Below are 25267 nucleotides of genomic sequence, written 5' to 3' on the forward strand. Positions count from 1 at the left end.
GTCAGTGGATGAAATCGTGCCCCAAGGGCCGGTTAAAAGCGAGCAAAGGGCCACACCTGGCCCCCGGGCCGCAGTTTGGAGACCACTGGTCTATGCTACCCAAGCTCCTCCTCTCCATCTTATCAGTTCCTGTATCCCTGACTCCACAAATGGTACTATTAGGCCTTGACTTGGAATCTTGGCCCCCACCCTCACGAAATATTATCTCCCATGTTTTTATTGCTACACGCTTCACCATCGCCAAAAACTGGAAATCTCTTCAACCCTCTTCGAGCGTGGAAATAATTGCACTCCTAAATAATCACTGCCTGATGGAATTCATGCACACCAAAGCCCACCTCCAAATTCCCAGCTTCCAAACAAACTGGGACCTTTCGGCTTAACACCCTAAACGCAAACCCCCCTATGAACGAACTCCCACACAACTGACACACCTATCCCGTCGGCATTTGAATGATGTAACCCTGTTTACCTGTGTTGCTCCTCTCAGTTAATATGATGCTTACTGTTACAGTTAACTACTATAACTCGTAGCTATACTATATGTATTGTGCTGCACCCATAGCAAAAGTTTTATTCTCTTTTTGTTCCTTTAGTTAACGCTATTTTGCGTATGCACTTACAAGATTGAGCCCCAGAGACCCTCATTTGGGTCAAAGACAGGCCGCTTACTATCGCTCCACCAAGAACCTGCTCACAGTGAGTACCCAGATGGTGACGGGTTCTACCTCCTATTGAGGCCATTTTCTACTTCACCATGAGAAGCCTGCATATTTGTGATCTCATTTAAACCTTGAGCTCCTCTCCCTTTTTTTTTTTTTTGCTATCACTTTGTATATTTAACATGTTGCACTAACCGTAGCCTACCTTGTAACGTTCCTTGTGAAAATCAATAAAAAAACTATGGTAAAATAAAAAACTATGGTAACATAAAATAAAATAAAAATAAACCTCATTGCTGGTATCGGTGAGATTCATCATTTCCCACCTGGCCACTGCATATGTTACGGCTGGGTGGGCGCTCTTTTCTTCTGAGTGGACTTTCAGGAGGAGGCGGATCGCGTGCACGTGCCCAGAGGTGCGATCCCGATGCGCTCGTGTCACCCAGACGCGCCACATCTCTGACCGGCAGGAGGGCTCTTTGATTGGCTCTCCTGATCACGCGACGGCCGGCTCCAATTACAGCCGTCATGCGATGTAAACAGAGAGCCGGTTGCTAGGCGATCGGCTCTCCTCTCCTCACACAGAAGTTGTCGGTGAGGAGAGCGGATCTCTGGAGTCGGCTGGTTATCTGTGAGTATGAGCTGTTTTTTTACAGCTTTTTACACACTGATCACCAGTGTAAAACACACATGCAAAACATGTACACAATGTAAAACACACCTGTCCCCGATTTGTCATTGAAAGTGCGAAAGCTGAAAAATTGGTCTGGGAAGGAAGGGGGGCGAAAGTACCAAAAAATTGTGTAGCGCTACAATCTGTGCACTCTATGGTAGTGTATAACTAAACAGGTTGCTTATATGACATCCACAGGATCTCAGTGGGTTTTAAAGCTTCACAGGTGATATTCAAATGGAGAGATCAAACTCATATCAGATTTGTTGGACACATCAACCGTACGGCGGGGTGTCATACCAGCTTACAGCGCTTGACCTTCTGCGCTTAGGAGGAACCAATCGGGCCAAATCCAGGAAAAACAGCTAGGAAAGCCGCTGTAGCCGACCCAGTAGTGCGATAAGCTTACAAAGAAGCACCATCCATCCAGATTGTACTCGCAGTGAAATGGCCCAGCAGGAATCCAAATAGATGGACAAAAATTGTGAAAAAGGGAAAAGGGGGGGGGGGGGGGGGAACACTCCAATGGTACAGGTCAAAAATTATTTTGAAATGTATTCACATCTTGTATGAAAAAAAACGGATGCGACATTAAAATGTGATCACTCGACAATATAAAAAAAACAGGATAAGCAGGGCCTACGCGTTTCAACTCGATGGGTCTTCAACTGGGGCATATCTGGGTGGGGGGAAGTGCCCAATATTGATGTGGTTAAATAAGACACATTGATGGTGTCAGAATAAAGTGTAACCACAGCCCAGCGTTGGTGGTCAGTGGTGGTACTTACCTGCTCGCAGACACTCCTGCTGCCTCTCTGCTGATGTCGGAGTTCTACTATCACAGTCAGAAAGGAGATCACTGCTCCCCACAGTCAGCTATAATTGCAGTGCCTGGTGATGGGACCCACGTAATGTTTCAGCCGTTATCCCCTCAATGACACTCCGCACTCTGAGTCCTGGAACCTGTGAGATGAGGACATGATGGGGCACTGGACTAAGTCACAGGCCTGTCATCTGGAATAAATGGCAAGGCTGTAATCACACTGAGACATTTCTTGGGGCTGCAGTTCCTCTGAATTCCACAAGAGGGTTGTGTCACTTCTACTCAAACAAGAAGTCTCCAATGGGAGACAGGCAGGAAGTGATGTAAAGTGCAGGCAGGAAGTGATGTAATGTGCAGGCAGGAAGTGATGTCAGGTACAGAGGGGAAGTCAACTGGAACAAAGACAGGAAATTCCATGTGGTATGAAGTACTGAAAAGACATCGCTGGAGTTGGCAGCAGAGGAGGTAATACAATCTTATTTTTCTATTTACACCCAGAAACCCCCCCCCCCCGTCATGTCCGTCCTCTTCCTCCATAGTCACTGTGATGTCTTTTATCTCCAGCAGATGATGATACACACATATATAGTGTGGAAACCTAGATTAACCCCTTCAGGGAGGATCAGTTGATAATGATTAATGATGGGCTCAGATGTGTTAGAAACCACACGTTACCGATCCCGCCAGGAAGCCGACACTGCACAGTGCTGATCACAGGCAGTGAGACATTTCCCAATCTGTGCAGCTGCGGACCAGGAAATATGTCTCACTGCCTGTGATTAGCACTGTGCAGTGTTGGCTTCCTGGCGGGATCGAGCTTGTGGAGCTGGCCATACATGGTTCAGTTTTATCGTTCAGCCAGCAGGCTGAGCAAAAAAATCTGAACCAATTCCCCCATCCACACATTGGAGGGGGATGGGGGAATCCTCCCCGCTGCACTATTGTATTCTGACAATGGGGGGCGCTCCTCCACTCTCAGAATACACAGATCAGTGATGAAGCTATTGGCTGCAGCCGTTGATGGACTGACTTTTATCCGGCAGTGACCACACATGGATGGAAATGTGACCGATCCCTGCTGAACCTGCTGAATTTACAGGTATAATTCAGGGCTCGACAAATCCCAGGTCACCATGGTGACTAGAAATGGTGTCCTGGCCCCTGGGCTCTTGTCGGCCCATTCTCAATGTTGGTCTAAATAATGTTTCTGCCTGAAACCTGGACACATTATTCAGACAGGAATGTGGTTCGGAGGGGGGCCAGGCAGGAGGGGGAAGAGGAGGTGGTATCACCCGACCTGTTGTACATAGGAATACTAATGCGCTCCACCTGATGGTTTATGGGACGGCTAAGTAAGTAAAAATATTTATAGGAAGCAGCCAGCATAAAACGGTGATCTCAACACCAAATATATGTGTATAAAATGATATAAATAAATAAATGCAGCGCTACCTAAAAGTGCATATACATATAAAATAGTAATAACCAAAATATATAAAGTGCAAATGAGATATTAACCCACTAAGTAATAAATACAGCATGTATAGTGCAAGAAATCAATCTGCATAAATAATCCAAATGCATAAAAATACAAATATTATAGGTGAAATTAAGTGAAAAAATATGTAAATGAAAAAATAATTTAAATATCAATCCAGTGATTATGTGTAAAATAATCAATATTTCCAAGTGATTGTCCAAAAAACATGCACAAAAAGCAGAAAATGTTTTTTTTAAAAACGAAGTCCATGCAGAAAGTGTAAAGTGACTTCCAAACGTGACAATCCACTGCAAAACTTCAGTGCCTATTACGTGCACCACCTATTTCCCCCAGCCTCTCACCTCCAATAGCTGGCAAAATAGACGCTGTGTATAATCAAAATAGCTGCTGGCTCCTTATTCATCCAGTCTCACTGTGCTACCGCTGTTAGTATCTCACTGTGAATCACTATGTATACATAGTACATATTCTCCCAATTACTCCAGGATATCCAATAGGCACATAGTGGAAGAAGACAGAGGGGCTTTCATGTGTAGTAACTTAATAACCGCTTTATTAAAAGAACAAATCCACACTTACATGAGAATACACAGTGGAACATGCAGCAGACGCGAACTTCCGGTTTCGGCCGTAACCGGAAGTAGTATGTCCGACACCCAATTCCTTCCCTGACGCGTTGCGTTACCTCACTTTGAAAAAGTTACGTGAGGTAACGCAACGCGTCAGGGAAGAAATTGGGTGTCGGACATACTACTTCCGGTTACGGCCGAAACCGGAAGTTCGCGTCTGCTGCATGTTCCACTGTGTATTCTCATGTAAGTGTGGATTTGTTCTTTTAATAAAGCGGTTATTAAGTTACTACACATGAAAGCCCCTCTGTCTTCTTCCACTATGTGCCTATTGGATATCCTGGAGTAATTGGGAGAATATGTACTATGTATACATAGTGATTCACAGTGAGATACTAACAGCGGTAGCACAGTGAGACTGGATGAATAAGGAGCCAGCAGCTATTTTGATTATACACAGCGTCTATTTTGCCAGCTATTGGAGGTGAGAGGCTGGGGGAAATAGGTGGTGCACGTAATAGGCACTGAAGTTTTGCAGTGGATTGTCACGTTTGGAAGTCACTTTACACTTTCTGCATGGACTTCGTTTTTAAAAAAAACATTTTCTGCTTTTTGTGCATGTTTTTTGGACAATCACTTGGAAATATTGATTATTTTACACATAATCACTGGATTGATATTTAAATTATTTTTTCATTTACATATTTTTTCACTTAATTTCACCTATAATATTTGTATTTTTATGCATTTGGATTATTTATGCAGATTGATTTCTTGCACTATACATGCTGTATTTATTACTTAGTGGGTTAATATCTCATTTGCACTTTATATATTTTGGTTATTACTATTTTATATGTATATGCACTTTTAGGTAGCGCTGCATTTATTTATTTATATCACCCGACCTGTGAAGTCAGGGGTGGACTGGGCAGGACAGCGGCATGAGAGGACTCATCTCACTGAGCTCCCGCTGCCGATCTTTCTCCTTTCCTCACATTACTGTCACCATCGGCTCCTGCTTCCACCAACAGCTGCCTACAGAGTCCTTACAGGAGGAACCAGGACAAGCCTGCAAAGCAGCCAGCTAAGAGACCAGCCAAGGAGGGACATGCTGCTTTATGTACACAAGATGTCCTCTCCATCCACTCTGCTCTCACACACTGCTGGGGGAGATGTACAGGACATGCAGGAGGACGAAGGGGAGGGGGGATTGTATTACTGTGCTGCACCGTATTTGTTCTGCACCCTGAACCCCATGTCCTGCAGTGACCTGAACCCCATGTCCTGCACCAAATGTCCTGCATTCTGGACCCAGCACATAATGTTCTGCATCTAATGTCCTGTATCCCCATGTCCTGCAGGGACCTGCAACACATGTCCTGCTTTCTGCACCCCATGTTTAGCACCCCAAACCCCATGTCCCTTACCCTTTGTCCTATGTTCTGCACCACATGTCCTGCACACAATGTCCTGTGTTCTGTACCACATGCCCTGCACCCTTCTGCACCCTGCAGCCCATGTCCTACATTCTGCAGCCCATGCACTGAACCCTAAATTCTGCACGCTGTACCCTTCCCCTGCACCTTATGTCTTGCACCCTTCTCCGATACACTGTACCCCATGTCCTGGATTCTGCACCCTGCTCCCCATGTCCTGCATTCTGCACCCTGTAACACATGTCCTGTACCCTTTACCCCCTGTCCTAGATTCTGCACCCTACTCCCAATATCCTGCATTTTGCACTCTTTACCCTTCCACTGCACACAATGTCCTGCATTCTGCTCCCTTCTCCTGCATCCCGTGTCCTGCGGTGACCTGCACACCCTTCTCCGGTATCCTGTATCCCATGTCCTACATTCTACATCCTTCACCCTATATCCTGCATTCTGCACACTGTACCCCTGCAGTGACCTACACCCTTTTCCATTACCCTGTACCCCTTGTCCTGCATTCTGTACACTGCGCCCCTGCAGAGACCTACACCCCATGTCCTACGTTCTGCACCTCACAGATTACTCACAAATGTACTTGCCCGATCCCGGGCACTGATAACCCACATTGCCCTGAAAAAAAAAAAGTTTCCTAACTTTTTCAGTTGGCTCTTAGATTCAAAGCAAATTTATCAAGCCCCGCCTTAAGTGACTTCCTCCCCTCCCCCTCATCTCCTTCATTATGTAAGTCATGCTGAGATCATCTCCCATTGGCTGAGCAATATTCTCATTTGTCTCTGAGCTCCTTCTTGCTATTCCTCGTCCTGCCTGTTGCTTCCTTGGATTGATTTTCTGTGTAGTGACCCCGGCTTCATCTCTTGGATGCGCTCGTCTGTTGCTTGTCCTGACCTTTATCCTGATTCCTGGATCTCCTCCTCATCTCTCCTCCATATCCTCTTACACAGCTTTTCTCCACACCTGCAGTGATCCTGGGGGGTGGAAACTTGGCACCGGCACTCAGCAAAATCCATCCCCACCATTAGGAGCTCTGGAGAAAATTGTCTGCTATTTACACTCCGTTCCTCCGCACGTCACCTGATCACATGAGAGCTTACTTTCACACATTCCTGACAGATTTCTGTATAGTAAAGGTCAAAGTTCATTCTTCAGTTTAGGAGAGGAAGGACGCACCCAGGAACAATGATTTGGTTTTCACAGGAGCCTCATATAGAGGACCCCTCAAATCTCCCCATCCAAATGTCCCTCCATCTGAAGTCAGAGAATCCTATAACATAACACTGACCTCAGAGCTCTTCCTCCTAATATCTATCCATTTGCCTTTTTTTCCTGATGATCTTAGGATGTGGGCGGACTCTTAGCATCCTCACTAGAAAAGTGGGACTGTTGGTCCTGCATTGTATGTAATGATCCCATGATGTCTGCAACAAGCTTTTATCCTGCATAGTGTGGGGGTCCTGTGTGGGTAAATTATACTTCAGTCTGAAGTGGGGCTTAAATAAACTGCAGACCTGAATGGAGAGTGAGGAGGATTCTGGGAATAACATTTAATTTGACTATTTGTGTTCAGATCTAGAGTTTTCCTCCTGTGAAGTCTGGAGATCATATGACCATCACATTGCCTCCACCTCTCTCCCTGATAGAATAGAGAAATACAAAGAAGATTCTAGAAGTCACCAGAGAGATGATGGAGGAGAGGTGAGGAGGATTCTGGGAATTCTGGGACATTATCCAATAACAGACAAGGGATGTGTCTGGATGGTGACTGTATCATTGTGTGTGTCAGGTTCCTATAAGGTGTCAGGATGTCACTGTCTATTTCTCCATGGAGGAGTGGGAGTATTTAGAAGGACACAAGGATCTCTACAAGGACGTCATGATGGACAATCAGCCGCCCCTCACATCACCGGGTAAGAGGAGACTTTATTGTAAAGGAGAGAGCAGTACGGAGGCTCCACCTAGATCCCCCATCATCTGATAAACACATAGAAACAATGTATTCAGTCAGTGTGTGTGTTTCCTACAGATGGATCCAGTAATGGGAACCCACCAGAGAGATGTCCCCGTCCTCTGTATTCCCGGGATTCCACACAGGAAGATCACACCATCCCCCACCATCATCAGGTAGATGAGGAACAATCACTGATAGTATCATTAGGATCTGTGCATTATCTGCATTGTTACCATTGATGTCATTTTTATTACATATTCAGAGTGGAAATCTGAGAGATTCTAAAATTGAAGTTAAAAAAGAGATAAAAAAGGAGGATGATGAGGATGGGGTGTTGGAGGAGTTTCTAAAAGAACAATATGATCTGTACCAGGACACCATGGTTGAGTCATCCAGCTACAGAAACCCACCAGAGAGATGTCCCCGTCCTCTGTATTCCCGGGATTCCACACAGGAAGGTCACACCATCCCCCACCATCATCAGGTAGATGATTGACAATTATTGGTAGTTCTGATTTATACACAGCATGTTTGTTACAATGAATGTTTTATTATATATTCAGAGTGGAAACCTCGGGGATGATAATATTGTTGTTAAAGAAGAGTATAAAGAGGAGGATGAGGAGTATGGTGTGATGGAGGAGTTTTCAAAAGGACACAAGGATATGATGGAGACACCTAATACCAGGAACCCACCAGAGAGATGTCCCCGTCCTCTGTATTCCCGGGATTCCACACAGGAACATCAGGAGATCCCTCACTGTTACCTCAAGGTTGGTGGAGCAGAGTTTATAAAATACTTATAGTGACAATGTGTGGATTTTAGCTGTGATGTCACAATATTAAAGCTTATAATTTACAGATGATATTCTCTCTCATTTTCTTGATTTAGAGTGGAGATCCAATCGATATAGAATTTGAGGTGAAATCAGAAGAAGAAGAGAGGTATGTGAGGGGTGATCAGCAGTCTATGGAGGAGGATGGAATAACGGGGACATTTATAGAGGAGGAAACTTCTACAGAGATCAGTACAGGTGGGTCATTAACACTAAATACATTCCTCCACCCATACTGCTCACTGATTGGTCCAGAGTAGGGTGGAGTTGGGTGATATAATACCCTAATTTTCCTACACTTCGCGCCGCCTAGCTAGATGTAAAAAAATTAACAAGCGCTCACATCTAAAACTGTATGTGTGCGTATTCTGGAGGATGTGGAATTATGTTCCTATTTCGCAGCTGTTTTAATTAGGTTCTATACGCTGATACAACCTTATCACTATTGTATAAAGAAAACTCTGAAAAAATGGTTCAACTCCTACAGAAGGTGAGTTAATCCATCAAGAAAGAGTTAAAATATAATACCCTGGTCACTTTCCTTCTCTGTGTTTCCCATTCATTATTCTTGTATTTCTCTCGGATAATCTTTCTTCTCTGTGCTGCAGACACAATTTATGTATCTAGACTGGATTTGTGGAGATCCTGGGGTTCAGCTGGCAGCAAAATGTTGATTTTTACCATAGATGTTACTAGACCTAGGCACCTGGGGTCTGTGTTTTGGGTCTTTTGCCCCATACCCAGGTATGGCAAGATGTCTGATAGACCACTCTCCCAGGGTTACTTGCTCTGTTGTTTGCTGGCTGTGTCGGGTGGAGGGATATGTCTGTATAGTCTCAGACCCAAGTCACTGAGTGCAGTCTCAGGAGATGGGAGGCAGCGGTGTGGGACCTCTGCAACTTGTCTCATGTAAAACATGAATCTACCACTCAATACCAATATTATGAGTCCTGACCCTTACACTGTATAATTTATATTTTAAATGACATACTCCTGACCCCTGCACTATATACTCTATTTCTCTTATATTCACCGACCGACAGCTCCTCTCTGTAACAAAATGGGTTGTCAGCCCTATCACTGGAGATTCTAGGCAAGTTGTAATACAACACTTCAGAACTTTCAGGGGGCGGTCCCTAGGCTACAACCCCACAGCCTGCTCTAGCAGAACTCAGTTTTTTCTTGCCTAGTGAGGAGATAAGACCTAGGAACCCTGCGGACCCATAGGTCCATGTTTTTTTTGGTGCAGAAGGTTGGCTTTTTGCGCAAGATAGAAGATCACAGGATCATTCATCAACAGCCGGCTGGGTGACAGGCTGGTTCACTTATCCTTGTAGTCTCCCAAGTCCGGCCATTGAGCGTGTGCAGGTCGCAGCTATGGCTTGGCAGGCCACGACATACCTCAGCTCCAGAGGTGGTCGGTGAGCTTTATGCTCCGGGGCGTACATATGACCGGCTACTGATGTCTGCGTCACAGTATGCCGAGGACAGTAGTCTTCCCTATACTGATCAGGTGCTGACTACCGTGGAATGTCTCCCAGCTTCAGGACTGGTAAGTACAGCTCTCCCTGCCTGGCAGGGTGGAGCAGCTGGGCATTCCCTGGGAGTTCGATTTGGGGGGGCCCCCTCACCCCCCTCTCTTCTCTCCCCGATCCCTACCTCCCTCCTTTCCCCCCATCACGGGGGGGCTCTACATATGCTGGGCGGTGTGTGTGTGTCTGGGCTCTCACCTGGGGGTTTTAGCTCTGCTGGGTGCCTGGGTCCTGCAGCTTATCCCGCTGGATGCCTGTGTAGTCATGCCCCTGTGTTGGTGCAGCGCTGTGCCTGCCACATGTTCTCTCTAGTCCCCCAGAGCGCTGTTCAGTGGCCGTTTTAAGTATGGGCAAGGGTCAGACTGGCTTCAGGTGGCCATTTTCCTGGTGATTCCCTATTGAGAACACTGGCGGCTATTTTCTTGCAGCCGGACCACGTTTTTGTGCGCTAGCAGCTGCCCCTGTGTCCTCTGCTTTCTGTTTGGTCATTACAGGGCGCTGGGGAGGTTATCCTGTGTTCTGAACACGTGTGTTTGTTCTCCCACAGATCGTTCACCAATTGTGCGACCGGCCGGCCACCGACACAGTTTTTTGCTATCTCTGCATCTGGGAGCGCTGGGGATCTCCAGGCATTGCGGTAATACAGCGCGGAACGGCCCAGGGTGGTGAGTCCCAGTGGGTTAGAGCCCCTCAGCCAGTGGCAGCAGAAGGATGGGACTGTCACTGTCCTAAGTCCCCTTCGGGTGGCAGACAGGGTAGGGTCAGCATGGCTTCAGAAACTGGTGTTTCTTCCCCCGAAATCCAGGCAATTGCAACCGGGTCACCTGCAGACTGCCCGGTCCCTATGGACACCCTTACGGCGGTCCTCAATTTGTTTGTTGCCAAGATAGAGGCGGTAGATGGGAAGACAGGTGTTAAAAAAACGGCCCCTGCCCCCCCCCCCCCCCCAGTCCTCTGGGGAGAGCTCTGACGCAGACCCGGGTCCTGCTGAGGCCGGTGACCCCTGTTCTGTCTTGTCAGATGATGCTGACCAGGACCGTTCGGACAGTGAGGTTGAGTTCCCGTCCGGGTCCGGGCACGATAAAGCGCTAGTTGGAGCACTTATCACAGCTGTGCGTGATACCCTGAAGATTCAGGAGCCAGCGGATCCCTCTGCTGATGTACAGGTCCCTTTTGGGTCCCGAAAGCCAGCACGTTCACCTAAGGTGTTCCTGTATCTAACTTATTTTGACAAGTTCATTTACAAGGAATGGGGTCGCCCGCAACGGACCTTTTTGGTCCCCAAATACATGGCGGTGCGTTACCCCTTTCAGGAGAGCCTTCTCAAGAAATGGTCGGCTCCTCCGGTCGTGGACCCCCTAGAATCCAGGTTAAATAAAGTCACCACGATCCCGGTTGAGGGGACTCCTGCATTCAAGGATCCCACGGATAGGAAGGCCGAGGCGGGGGCTCGTTTCTTGTTTGCAGTTGTGGGGTCAGCCGTGTGACCTGTACTGGCATCCGCACTGGTGTCGCAGACACTGACTGAGTGGGAAAAAGTTTTGCACCGTGAATTGGGAGAGCAACAGGCCTCCCCTGTCTGCATGGAACTAGCGGACCAACTAGTGCAAGGCCCGTGTCCCCGATTCTCCGGGAGGCCCTGTTGGGGGCGGTAAGGGACTTCCTGAATCGAGGTGTGATTGTACCAGTTACGGAATCTGAACGCTTCCAGGGATTCTACTCAAATCTGTTTGTGGTTCCCAGGAAGGAAGGGGTACGTCCAATCTTGGACTTAAAAGCCCTCAATCACTTTGTAAAAGTGCAGAGGTTCAGAATGGAATCAGTTCGCTCAGTAGTCACTGCACTCCATCAAGGGGACTCCCTGGCATCCTTGGACATCCTGGATGCGTACCTGCACATACCCATATGGCTTCGGCATCAAAAGTTTCTGCGTTTTGCAGTCAAGGAAGCCCATTACCAATTTGTGGCTCTTCCCTTTGGTCTGGCATCAGCCCCCTGAGTCTTTACCAAGGTATTGGCTCCAGTATTGGCGTTGCTGAGACAACGTGGGATCGCAATCGTGGGCTACCTAGACGATTTCCTCCTGAGAGCATCTTCCGCCTCAGAATTAGAGGAGGATGTGGCGAACACCATGCAGACCCTGCAAGAATTTGGGTGGCTGTTGAACCTAAAGAAGTCGGTGATTGTGCCGACCCAGCGTCTGGAGTACCTAAGTTTACTGTTGGACTCCAGGGAAGCGAGAGTTTTTTTTCTCCCTTCAGACAAATTGCAGACTCTCAGGTCCGCGGTAAAACTGCTGATGCACCGCAAGTGGTCGTTGCTCCAGTTTTGCATGCGAGTACTGGGACTCATGGTAGCCTCTGCTCGAATTGAGAGCGATCAGGCTGTGCCTCCATGCATGGTCGATGTGTCTTCAAAGGAGTCCGATCAGGACACAGTTGGAGAACGCCACGGCTGTGGCGTACATAAATCACCAAGGGGGAGCAAGAAGCTCAGCCGCTGCTCAGGAGGTCGCTCACATACTTCGGTGGGCAGAGCGACATGTACTGGCCCTGTCGGCCATTTACATCCCGGGGGTGGAAAATTGGCAGGCGGACTATCTGAGCCGGCAGATGTTGGACCCAGGAGAATGGGCATTGCATCCGGGGATATTCAGGCTGCTGTGCCTGAAGTGGGGCACACCAGATCTGGATCTATTGGCCTCCCGTCTCAATCGGAAGGTGCCAAATTTCGTGTCCAGGTCCAGAGACCCGTGGGCAGACGCGTCAGACGCGCTGGTGGCTCCGTGGGATCAGTACGCCTTTCCTCCACTGAAACTGTTGCCACGTCTGCTTCGCAGAGTGGAAGCCAAGGGGATTCCAGTAATCCGGGTTGCCCCAGATTGGCCTCGGTGGCCCTGGTACGCAGACCTGGTGCGTCTGGTGGCAGACGCTCCCTGGCGACTGCCGTTGCGAGAATCCTGCTTTACCATCGCTGGCATGGCTATTGAGAGCCAGGTGTTGAGGAACCGGGGTCTGTCGGACTCGTGATTCCAACTATGTTGAGGGCACAGAAATCTTCTTCTCGGAAGATGTACCATCGTACCTGGAAGGCCTACATCTCCATGTGTGAGGAGAAAGGGTGGCATCCGCGTTCCTTTTCCATAGCAAGGATCCTGCTGTTTCTCCAGCAAGGAGTAGACCAGAGATTGGCATTGAGCACCATCAAGGGGCAAATCTCAACTTGGCTGTCTTTTTTTTCAACGTTCGTTCAGGGGGTATGACATGTTGTCCCTCCGGTGCGCCCACCGTTGCCCCCATGGGATTTGAACCTGGTGTTGTCGGCGCTTCAAAAACCGCCGTTTGAAAATATCAGTGAGATTCCCCTGATGACTCTTTCCCAGAAAATGGTCTTTCTAGTGGCCATCACATCGGCCAGGAGGGTTTTCGGAATTGGCAGCCTTGTCTTGCAAGTCGCCTTACCTGGTCATCCACAGGGATAAGGTGGTGTTTCTTCCGCAACTGTCCTTTCTACTGAAGGTGGTCTCGGCTTTTCATATCAATGAGGACATTGTATTACCATTGTTGTGTCCTAAGCCGAAGCACCCCAAAGAGGTGGCCCTTCACGCTCTCGATGTGGTTAGGGCTCCGAAGGTGTATTTGTCTGCCACGGCTCCCTTTCGGAAGTCAGACTCACTATTTTGTTTCGGTGGCTGGCCCAAAGAAGGGTATGGTGGTCTCGTCGGCCACCATTTCCAGGTTCATCAGACAGATTGTAGTACAAGCCTACACCTTGAAGGGGCAGGTGCCTCCCTTTCCGGTCACAGCCCACTCTACAAGGGCAATCGGAATGTCTTGGGCCTTCCGACACCAGGCGTCGGTCGCTCAGGTGTGTAAGGCAGCGACTTGGTTGTCTGTCCATACGTTTACCAAGTTCTACAAGGTAGACCTCAGTGCATCGGCTGATGCCTGTTTTGGCCGCAAAGTTTTGCAGGCGGCCGTGTAGTTGCAATTCCATATGCAATCGATATTTTTTCCAGGTTTTTCGAACAAAAAGCATTACTGTTATGTTAATGCACTGTTGCATTACTTCTGCAAATGGTTGCGGTCTTGGGGATCACTCCTGTTGAGGAGAATGCCTGTTTTTGTGGTGGTGTTTTTCCACACACTGTTTGTTTGTGGGTTTAGTTTCACTAGTTCCCACTTGCCATGGTGGATGAAGTTTTTATTCTGTTTTCCCACCCCTTGTTTGGCACTGTATGGGGACGTCCCATTTTGTTACAGAGAGGAGCTGTGCCGGTCGGTGAATATAAGAGAAAATAGGATTTTTGTACTCACCGTAAAATCCTTTTCTCTGTAATTCACCAACCGACACAGCACCCGCCCCTCCTTTTTCTCTTTACGTTATACTGCTTGTTGACGTACTGAGTTCTGCCTGAGCAGGCTGTGGGGTTGTAGCCTAGGGACCGCCCCATGGGCGGAACTAAAAGTTCTGAAGTGTTGTATTACAACTTGCCTAGTATCTCCAGTGATAAGGCTGACCACCCATTTAGTTACAGAGTACGTAATAGAGGGAGTTTGGGACTTTAAAATGAAGCACTAGGATAATGGAGGTAGGTTTTAACCAAATTGAAAAAAATATATATAATTTTTTTATTGATTGTTCAGTAACAGATCATAAAAAATAATAAAGATCGAATTCATAAAGTATATAGGCATAAGTACAGTAGAAGCATGATATATAGTATTCACATATAGCAGCACATAGTAGTAATAAATAAAATAATTGGGTAATATGGCATGGTAGTGCCTATGACAGCAAAACCGACATCAGCAAGTACATCCACATAATACATATGCATCCACTAGATGTAAAACAAAAATAAATTTAGTATGTAGTTAAAAAAGTAAATTCATAACAAATTCATAAAGTATATAGGCGTAAGTACAGTAGAAGCATGATATATAGTATTCACATATAGCAGCACATAGTAGTTTTTTTATTTATATGGTTAGTATATTATATTATTCTTTATTCTATTCCATAGGAATTTTTTGGTCGCATCAGCTCCTGATGAGTGGGGAGACACCCACGAAACGCGTTGAGCTTTTGAAATGATGTCCCAGTTATACTTTATATGGAACTATATTTATTTTATTATGAATTAACTTTTTTAACTATATACTAAATTTATTTTTGTTTTACATCTAGTGGATGCATATGTATTATGTGGATGTACTTGCTGATGTCGGTTTTGCTGTCATAGGCACTACCATGCCATATTACCCAATTATTTTATTTATTACTACTATGTGCTGCTATATGTGAATACTATATATCATGCTTCTACTGTACTTATGCCTATATACTTTATGAATTCGATCTTTATTATTTTTTATGATCTGTTACTGAACAATCAATAAAAAATTATATATATTTTTTTCAATTTGGTTAAAACCTACCTCCATTATCCTAGTGCTTCATTTAAGTCCCAAACTCCCTCTATTACGTACCGATTACCGGGATGGAGGCACATACTTGTGCTTCATTTAAAGTCCCAAAATTCCCCTCCTTTTTTGCATTTAGTTACAGAGAGGAGCTGTGTCGGTCGGTGAATTACAGAGAAAAGGATTTTACGGTGAGTACAAAAATCCTATTTTTGTACATTACATTATTCTAATACTATAAAATCCTAACTGTTGTATCCTACATAATAAGTTGTACATTACCTAGGCCTTGTCTCTTTTTCACCCATTTACTACCAGCTGTACATTTTATATCTGATGATTTGATTGGAGCACAGATTTTTACATGTTGATAATAATGTGATAACATCCTCAAACTTTGGAACCTTAAACAGAAAGTGATAATGAGGGAGGAGTAGATAAGCTCTCTATCACTCCTATAAAAGATGGTTCTCATTGTTTCCTCACTCTCTATCATGTACCTGGTAGCAGAGCTTGATATGATGAGGAACGCCTCTCTTGTTCCTCTGACTCGGGGCCCCTGGTAGTGCAAACAGAAGCCGCAACAATGCAGAGTTGCACAAGTGCCTGTAAGTCTTGCTAGTAGCAGAGCTGTTATTTATGAATTAGCCTGTGAAAAAGCACAGAAGTCTACAAGCATGCCTTTCTGGACAATTGGCAATTGGACAATTGGCCCGGGGCTTAATTGGTTAAATTGGCCTTACTTATTTTGCACCCATTTTCTACCAGCTGGACATTTTCTATCTGATGATGTGATTGGAGCACAGACTTTTATATGTTGATAATAATGGGATAACATCCTCAAACTTTGGAACCTTAAACAGAAAGTGATAATGAGGGAGGAGTCAATAACCCAATGATGAGGGTCTTCAGGATCAGTCCAGTCTTCATCTTGGTTGTTCTCCCCCCATCCTCACTCTCTGACCTCTGGTGGGGCTCAGCCCCGCTGTTATTCATGACTAAATCATGGACTAAATAAGGAAGTGCAGGACTTCTTGTGTTGGGAAGATGGCAATGAGTGATAGAGGGGGAGGGGACACTCGTCCTATAATCCCCTCATCACTGTCACTCCTATAAAAGACAGTTCTCGTTGTTTCCTCACTCTCTGACTAAGGTCCGAGAATAAAGAAATTAACTGGTAGGAGATTCAGAGGACCCATTTAATCGTTTTTGAGGTTGAGGAATTGTAATATCCTCAGAGACAAAGTTGCTTGATTTGGGTGGCGTTGTAATTTAGGGGAACCAATCAGCTCATGTCTAGTAATAATCTTTGTATTTCTATTTTAGTAGATGGACGGGAGATGAGGAAAACCTCAGAGGATTGTCTCACTTTGTCTCCAGACTGTAAAGTAGAAGATGAGGACATCACACAGTATAGTCCAGGAGAAAACCCGACTACCTCAAATGTCCATCCGGCACCACACAGTGTAGATGGACCATCGTATTCCTCTAATCCTGAGGAATCTCAGACTGTGAGGGACGGGGCCGTCCTTCCAACAGAGAAGAGGTTTCCCTGTACTGAGTGCGGGAAGTCTTTTTCAAAGAAGTGCCATCTTTTAACACATTTGAGATCTCACACAGGAGAAAAGCCATTTTCCTGTACTGAGTGCGGGAAATGTTTCCATTCTAAATACAATCTTAATGTTCATGAAAGATCTCACACGGGGGAAAAGCCATATTCCTGTCCGGAATGCAGCAAATGCTTTGTCCAAAAATCAGAACTTGACCGACACCAGCGGGTTCACACGGGGGAGAAGCCATTTTCTTGTCCTGAGTGTGGCAAATGTTTTTCATTGAAGTCTCATCTTGACAGACATCAGAGATTGCACACAGGTGAGAAGCCGTACCCGTGTTCTGAGTGCAAGAAATGTTTTTTAATAAAATCTGATCTTGTCACACATCGGAGATCCCACACAGGGGAGAAGCCATATTCCTGTCCTGAGTGTGAGAAATCTTTTTCAACTAAGTCCAGCCTTTCTTCACATCAGAAGTTGCACACGGGAGAGAAACCATTTTCCTGTCCTGAGTGTGGGAAATGTTTTCCACTGATGTCCGCTCTTAAAAAACATCAGAGATCTCACACAGGGGAGAAGCCATATTCCTGTTCTGAGTGCGGGAAATGCTTTACAAAGAAGTCCAGTCTTAACACACATCAGATTTTGCACAAGGGGGAGAAGTCGTATTCCTGTCCTGAGTGCGGGAAATCTTTTTCACTGAAGGGCAATCTTAACAGACATCAGAGATCTCACACAGGCGAGAAGCCGTATTCCTGTCCTGAGTGTGGGAAATGTTTTTCACTGAAGTCCCATCTTCAAAGACATCAGAAGATACACACGGGGGAGAAGCCACTTTCCAGTTCTGAGTGAGGGAATTGTTCGTCACTGAAGTCCTGTCTTCCTGTACATCAGGGATCCCACACAACCCTTGAGGTGTATTAGTGCCTTGAGTGTGGGAAATGTCTTCTATATAAATGTTGCTGGACATCACAGTTCTCATGTGGGGAAGAAGCACACCCTGATATACACCTCAGATATACTCCATGGCTGATCTTCATCATGTAAGAAACAGTTGATAAGGAGATCAGAGATCACCAAAGACATGGATGAAGTGTTGTACCGTGTTGGCCATTTGATAGAAGTAGAAAAATAAAAATGAAGTCATTACCTTTCATTGGCTGAGTACATTTTGTGGTGGAAGATTTCAAAAACACTTAGAGGTCTGTTTTTTAAACAATTTATTGGATAAAGGTGACAAGCATTTTTCCATGCTGTGAAGAACTGTGACCCATGGTGCTCAGTACCCGGCCGCTGTGAGCATCCAGGTTATCATGTGACCAGTCATAGTGATCACATTCTCTTATGTAAGCAAACTTTCATGAGTGGCATTCATTCATGACAGCTTGCTTCCTGTTGTGACACTGTCATTGTCCCACAGCTATCACAGGGTATGTGATACTCTACCATGTAGCTGTAGCCAATCACAGCATCACAACAGTAAGAACAGTACAGTGATCATCACCAGTAAGAAATAACAGTGTAAAAAAAAAAAAATCCTAATCAACTCTAGTATACTATGGTGACCCTGAATTACTTTGACAGGATGTGAAAAAATGATTAAAGAAGAAAGTTTGAAAAAAATCTTACTTTATTTTTTTTTACATACTGTCACCAGTCAGTGTCACTGATCACCTCACACCATATGATGACACTGTACTGGTGACTCCCTGATCACCTCACACCAGTCATATGATTGTACGGTACTGGTGACACCCTGATCACACCAGTCATATGATGGTACTGTACTGGTGACACCCTGATCACCTCACACCAGTCATATGACACTGTACTGTACTGGTGACACCCTGATCACCCCACACCAGTCATATGACACTGTACTGCACTGGTGACACTCTGATCACCTCACACCAGTCATATGATGACACTATACTGCACTGGTGACACCCTGATCACCTCACACCAGTCATATGATGACACTGTACTGCACTGGTGACACCCTGATCACCCCACACCAATCATATGATGATGCTGTACTGCACTGGTGACCCCCTGATCACCTCACACCAGTCATATGATGACACTATACTGCACTGGTGACACCCTGATCACCTCACACCAGTCATATGATGACACTGTACTGCACTGGTGACACCCTGATCACCCCACACCAGTCATATGATGACGTTGTACTGCACTGGTGACACCCTGATCACCCCACACCAGTCATATGACGCTGTACTGGTGACAGTGTGCAAAAAAATTGTGGAAAAAAAAAGTTTTTTTCCAAAAAATTATAGCTTCCAAAAACTCTCCATGCCTCTTACTAAATACCTCAGCCTGTCTTCTTTCTAATAAGGGGTCATTTTGAGGGTATTTGTACTGTCCTAGCATTTTAAGGGCTTCAAGAAATTAGATCAGTACATCGGGTGCAATCAATTTTATCCACTACCCGGCCAGCCGCCACAATTGTACAGCGGCAGGTTGGCTCCCCTGGGCGAAACGACTTAACTGTAAGTCGGTTCGCCTTTTCACCACTCGGGGCACGCGCGCGCCAACGGAGGTGCACACTCGCGGCGCCACGCTCGAGCCGATGCGTGCGAAAAGACCGCCGGGCACCCGCGATCGCTCGTGACAGTGCGAGAACCACATACAGATCCTGGTTCTCTCAGGGTGAGAAGGAGACAGATCGTGTGTGCATGCCAAGTATGAACACCGATCTCTCTCTTCCCTTGGTCGGTCCCTACAGTTAGAACACACAATAGGGAACACAGTGAACCCCTTGATCGCCCCCTAGTGTTAACCCCTCCTTTGCCAATGACATTTATACAGTAATCAGTGCAGTTTTATAGCACTGATCGCTTTATAATTGTCAGTGGTGTCAAAAGTGTCCAATTTGTCTGCCGCAATATCGCAGTCCCGATAAAAAACGCAGATCACCGCCATTACTAGTAAAAAAAAAAAAAAAAAAAAAGCTGCCATATATCTAGTCCATATTTTGTAGATGTTATAACTTTTGCGCAAACCAATCAATATATGCTTATTTTGATTTTTTTTTTTTTTTTTATACCAGATATATGTAGAAGAATACTCGTGGGCCTAAACTGAGGGAAATTATTATCATTTTTTTTTTCAATTTGGGATATTTATTATAGCAGAAAGTAAAAGAATACTGTTTTTTTTTTTTTTTTTCAAAATTGTCCCTCTTTCTTTTTTTTTTTTTTTTTTTTTTTTTTATAGCGCAAAAAATAAAAACCGAAGAGGTGATCAAATGCCACCAAAAGAAAGCTCTATTTGTGGGAAAAAAAGGACGTAAATTTTGTTTAGGTACAGCGTTCCACGACCGTGCCCTTGTCAGTTAAAGCGTTGCAGTGCCATATCGCAAAAAATGGCCTGGTCGTTGGGCCGCCAAATCTTCCGGGGGTTAAGTGGTTAAGATATATCCCATAGTTTTACGGACTCTTTGTATAACTTTCCTACAGACTAAATAATATACACTGACTTGGGATATTTTTACCAAAGAAATGCAGCAGAATACATTTTGGCCAAATTTCCTAAAGAAAGATTAACAATTCTTTTTTTTTTTTTCAAATCTTCCAGTTTTCCTTCATTTATAGAGCCAAAAATAAAAACCCAGGGGTGAGGAAAAACCACCTAAAGAAAGCTCTATGTATGTGAAAAAAATATATCAATTTCATTTGGGTACGGTGTTGCATGACTGCGCAATTGCCAGTTAAAAGAGCGATGTGGCAAATAGTAAAACATGGTCTGCCCCAGAAAGGGGTACAACCTTACAGAGGCCAAATGGGGAAGGGACGTATATGTAGCAGCTAAATGAATAGTCCTCCTAGAAATGTAATAACCAGGCTGAAGCTAGGGGAGCTCTAATGTTTAGAGAAGGGTTGACCAATTCAATTTCTTAAAAGGCCACATGAAAATCTGGGATTGCTGTGGAGCAATGTTTCTCAACTTCAGTCCTCAAGTACCCCTCAACAGGTCCTGTTTTCAGGCTTCCCATGGTTTTGCACGGGTGATTTGATCAGTTTCACTGCCTTAGTATTTACCACAGCCGTTTCATCAAATCCTGAAAACAAGACCTGTTGGAGGTACTTGAGGACTGGAGTTGAGAAACGTTGTGGAGGACCAAACTTGATTCTGTTCAATACTAACTTTGAGGTCTGTAAGTATGTAAACCTATAGAGAACAAACGCCTGGCACTGTAAATAGGTATAACTGCTCGTGGGATAGGTCTCCTTTTAGATGGGCTTTTTGATAGGGTGGTAAAAATGGGTGGCTGAGCCACATTTTTTCTGCCCTTCAACTCTAAACTGGTGAATGGGGCTCTTGTCAAAATCATGCACTGGGGCGATGCCACATGCATGCAATTGCAATGCAGTAGCGTGCCATTGTAGGGTTAAAGCAGGCGGTTATGGGACAATATAAAACCTCACTACCTGCCACATGTCCTCTGACAAGCACTGTGACTGGAAGGAAGGAGCCTAAGATGGGTACAGGGGGGATTTCTGGGGATCCTGACCTTAGCTGGATACAGTGGGAATTTCTGGGGATCCTGTCCTGAAATGAGTAAAGGGGGGGAATTCTGGGGATCCTGACCTGAGATGGGTAGTGGGGATTTCTGGGGATCCTGTCCTAAGTTGGGTACAGTGGGGATTTCTGGGAATCCAGTCCTGAGATGGCTACAGTGGGGAATTCTGGGGATCTTGTCCTGAGATGGGTACAGTGGGGAATTCTGGGGATCCTGTCCTGAGATGAGTACAGTGGGAATTTCTGTGGATCCTGAGATGGGTACAGTGGGAATTTCTGTGGACCCTGTCCTAAGTTGGGTACAGTGGGGATTTCTGGGGATCCTGTCCTGAGATGGGTACAGTGGGGATTTCTGGGGATCCTGTCCTGAGATGGGTACAGTGGGGATTTCTGGGGATCCTGTCCTGAGATGGGTACAGTGGGAATTTCTGTGGACCCTGTCCTAAGTTGGGTACAGTGGGGATTTCTGGGGATCCTGTCCTGAGATGGGTACAGTGGGTATTTCTGATGATCCTGACCGGAGATGGGTACAGTGGGGATTTCTGGGGATCCTGTCCTGAGATGGGTACAGTGGGGATTTCTGGGGATCCTGTCCTGAGATGGGTACAGTGGGGATTTCTGGGGATCCTATCCTGAGATGGGTACAGTGGGGATTCTGTGGATCCTGTCCTAAGTTGGGTACAGTGGGGATTTCTGGGGATCCTGTCCTGAGATGGGTACAGTGGGGATTTCTGGGGATCCTGTCCTGAGATGGGTACAGTGGGGATTTCTGGGGATCCTATCCTGAGATGGGTACAGTGGGGATTCTGTGGATCCTGTCCTAAGTTGGGTACAGTGGGGATTTCTGAGGATCCTGTCCTGAGATGGGTATAGTGGGGATTTCTGGGGATCTTGTCCTGAGATGGGAACAGTGGGAATTCTGGGGATCCTGTCCTGAGATGAGTACAATGGGAATTTCTGTGGATCCTGAGATGGGTACAGTGGGAATTTCTGTGGACCCTGTCCTAAGTTGGGTACAGTGGGGATTTCTGGGGATCCTGTCCTGAGATGGGTACAGTGGGGATTTCTGGGGATCCTGTCCTGAGATGGGTACAGTGGGGATTTCTGGGGATCCTGTCCTGAGATGGGTACAGTGGGAATTTCTGTGGACCCTGTCCTAAGTTGGGTACAGTGGGGATTTCTGGGGATCCTGTCCTGAGATGGGTACAGTGGGTATTTCTGATGATCCTGACCGGAGATGGGTACAGTGGGGATTTCTGGGGATCCTGTCCTGAGATGGGTACAGTGGGGATTTCTGGGGATCCTGTCCTGAGATGGGTACAGTGGGGATTTCTGGGGATCCTATCCTGAGATGGGTACAGTGGGGATTCTGTGGATCCTGTCCTAAGTTGGGTACAGTGGGGATTTCTGAGGATCCTGTCCTGAGATGGGTATAGTGGGGATTTCTGGGGATCTTGTCCTGAGATGGGAACAGTGGGAATTTCTGGGGATCCTGAAATGGGTACAGTGGGAATTTCTGGGGATCCTGAGATGGGTACAGTGGGAATTTCTGTGGATCCTGTCCTGAGATAGGTACATTGGGGATTTCTGAGGATCCTGTCCTGAGATGGGTACAGTGGGAATTTCTGGGGATCCTGAGATGGGTACAGTGGGAATTTCTGGGGATCATGAGATGGGTACAGTGGGAATTTCTGGGGATCATGAGATGGGTACAGTGGGAATTTCTGTGGATCCTGTCCTGAGATGGGTACAGTGGGAATTTCTGGGGATCCTGTCCTGAGATGGGTACAGTGGGAATTTCTGGGGATCCTGTCCTGAGATGAGTACAGTGGGAATTTCTAGGGATCCTAAGATGGGTACAGTGGGAATTTCTGGGGATCCTAAGATGGGTACAGTGGGAATTTCTGGGGATCCTAAGATGGGTACAGTGGGAATTTCTGTGGATCCTGTTCTGAGATGGGTACAGTGGGGATTTCTGGAGATCCTGTCCTAAGTTGCGTACAGTGGGGATTGCTGGGCATCCTAACCTGAGATGGGTACATTGGGTATTTCTGGGGATCCTGTCCTGGAGTGAAGGACAGGTGAACAGCTCTTGTGGTTTTCAGAGTGCAGACAATAACACGGGAATAAGTTGGCTGGGTAGCAGAGTGATAGGAGAGAATCTGGGTGTCTTCTAGGTGTTGTGCTTTTTAAGGACAGTTTCCCGCACAGTATTTAAGTAATTTTTAGCAAGGATATTTTTAAAATTCAAAATCAATCTATATGACACAGTCTATACATATGAAACTTATTCACAGAGACAAGTGATCATACAAAATAATTACATTTATTGGTTGACAAAAAACAAATATTTACATGAAATTTAAATACAGATTGCAATACATGAACATTTCGACAATTAATGGAAAGACCCACAAAATGGGAGTGTAGTACCTTGGACGTAATATCACCATGATAACTTCTCGGTAGAATCAATAACCTTAAGATAATTGACAATTAAACAGAATGTCCGTATTTCACACATTCAACTGTTACTGTACTGCAGGTAAGTAAATGGTTAACAATGTGAAATAAATTAGACGTTTCTTTGTCAATAAAATTGGCAACTATGCAAAAAGAAATATTTAATGAAAAATTGAATTTTAGAGAAAAAAAAATCTAAAAGGCAGTTATTGATTCGGGAGAACGATTATCAATAGTAGAATATTCAATGCATCAATATTTGAGAGAATGTACAAGATCTAATCAACATGACATATTTACCCATTCCAAAATGGTTACTAGTCCGGATTGTTGGTTACCAGGATTTTTAAGATGGCTGCCGTGGCTTTCAACATGGATATTCTTAAAGAGGATTTACTTCTTGCTACCTCCGAGTTCCAAAAAAAAATCAGGGTTCAGGGATCTTCATGAATGTTAAAATATGTATTCATGCATGGTGTATGGGTGTCCGTCTGTCTGGGAATGTGTGTATCTCCCAGGGTCCCTTCTCAGGGTGGGTCCCTGAGCCTCCTCTATATGTCCTCTTTCTTCCTTCTTAAATATCCTCTTAAACAATAAGATCATAACATTATACTAAATTCTGCCTAAAAAGTATGTGTTCCCTCCTCATTGGCAGGCAAAACGTAATCATTAACCTTTCCATGGAGCCTAATGATTTTAAGGTAATAGCATTCAAACACCAGGTGTCTCACATGTGTCTGGAGTTTATCTCCTTTAAGTTCATATATTATTTGTATCTTAGTGAAAAGAATATATATATATATATATATATATATATATATATATAGATCCAGTATTCAGGGATATCAGTAATCGACATAATAGAAAATATGCTTAACATAATTATTACATAAAATGGTTATACGTATATATGTATATCTAGTCAAAATCAACATAAAATATGTATATCAACGTTAAATCTAGTCTATTTAGAAAGGACACGGGTTATATATATATATATATATATATATATATATATATATATATCACATACAATTATTATCTATATGGATACATGTATAATTCGGGTATCCAATCAATATTTGTTTATCTAAACATAGGTTAAATTCTTATACAGTTATAATCATGATTATATGTTTTTCATAATACTAATTCATTGCTAAAACACTTCTACTTATAATCACACTTTCATATATATTTTCTTATTATAATAAATTTCTTATATCATCAGATACTAAAATTATAATTATCTCTTTTGTGACCTACAAATATCACATATAAT

At 45.0% G+C, this 25267-nt stretch overlaps 2 protein-coding genes across 2 annotated transcripts in view; one reads left to right on the top strand and one right to left on the bottom strand.

Moving 5' to 3' along the window:
* LOC143989665 (uncharacterized) overlaps nt 1-18133 on the top strand; it is a 31099-nt gene extending 12966 nt beyond the window's left edge. The window contains exons 2-8 of the mRNA XM_077489925.1: nt 597-699; nt 7250-7377; nt 7466-7589; nt 7706-7803; nt 8194-8403; nt 8523-8664; nt 16751-18133. Coding sequence (XP_077346051.1) covers nt 7505-7589; nt 7706-7803; nt 8194-8403; nt 8523-8664; nt 16751-17829 — 1614 coding nt within the window. The 5' untranslated portion in view covers nt 597-699; nt 7250-7377; nt 7466-7504 and the 3' untranslated portion in view covers nt 17830-18133. The remainder of the gene's footprint in view (nt 1-596; nt 700-7249; nt 7378-7465; nt 7590-7705; nt 7804-8193; nt 8404-8522; nt 8665-16750) is intronic.
* The window catches only part of LOC143986879 (uncharacterized), a 1041669-nt gene that overhangs the window by 593652 nt on the left and 422750 nt on the right, over nt 1-25267 (bottom strand). The gene's annotated exons all lie outside the window — the stretch shown is intronic.

This window comes from Lithobates pipiens, unplaced genomic scaffold, assembly GCF_037356315.1.
Source record: "Lithobates pipiens isolate NorthernLeopardFrog02 unplaced genomic scaffold, aLitPip1_a1.2 Scaffold_18, whole genome shotgun sequence".
In the NCBI taxonomy this organism is placed as follows: Eukaryota; Metazoa; Chordata; class Amphibia; order Anura; family Ranidae; genus Lithobates; species Lithobates pipiens.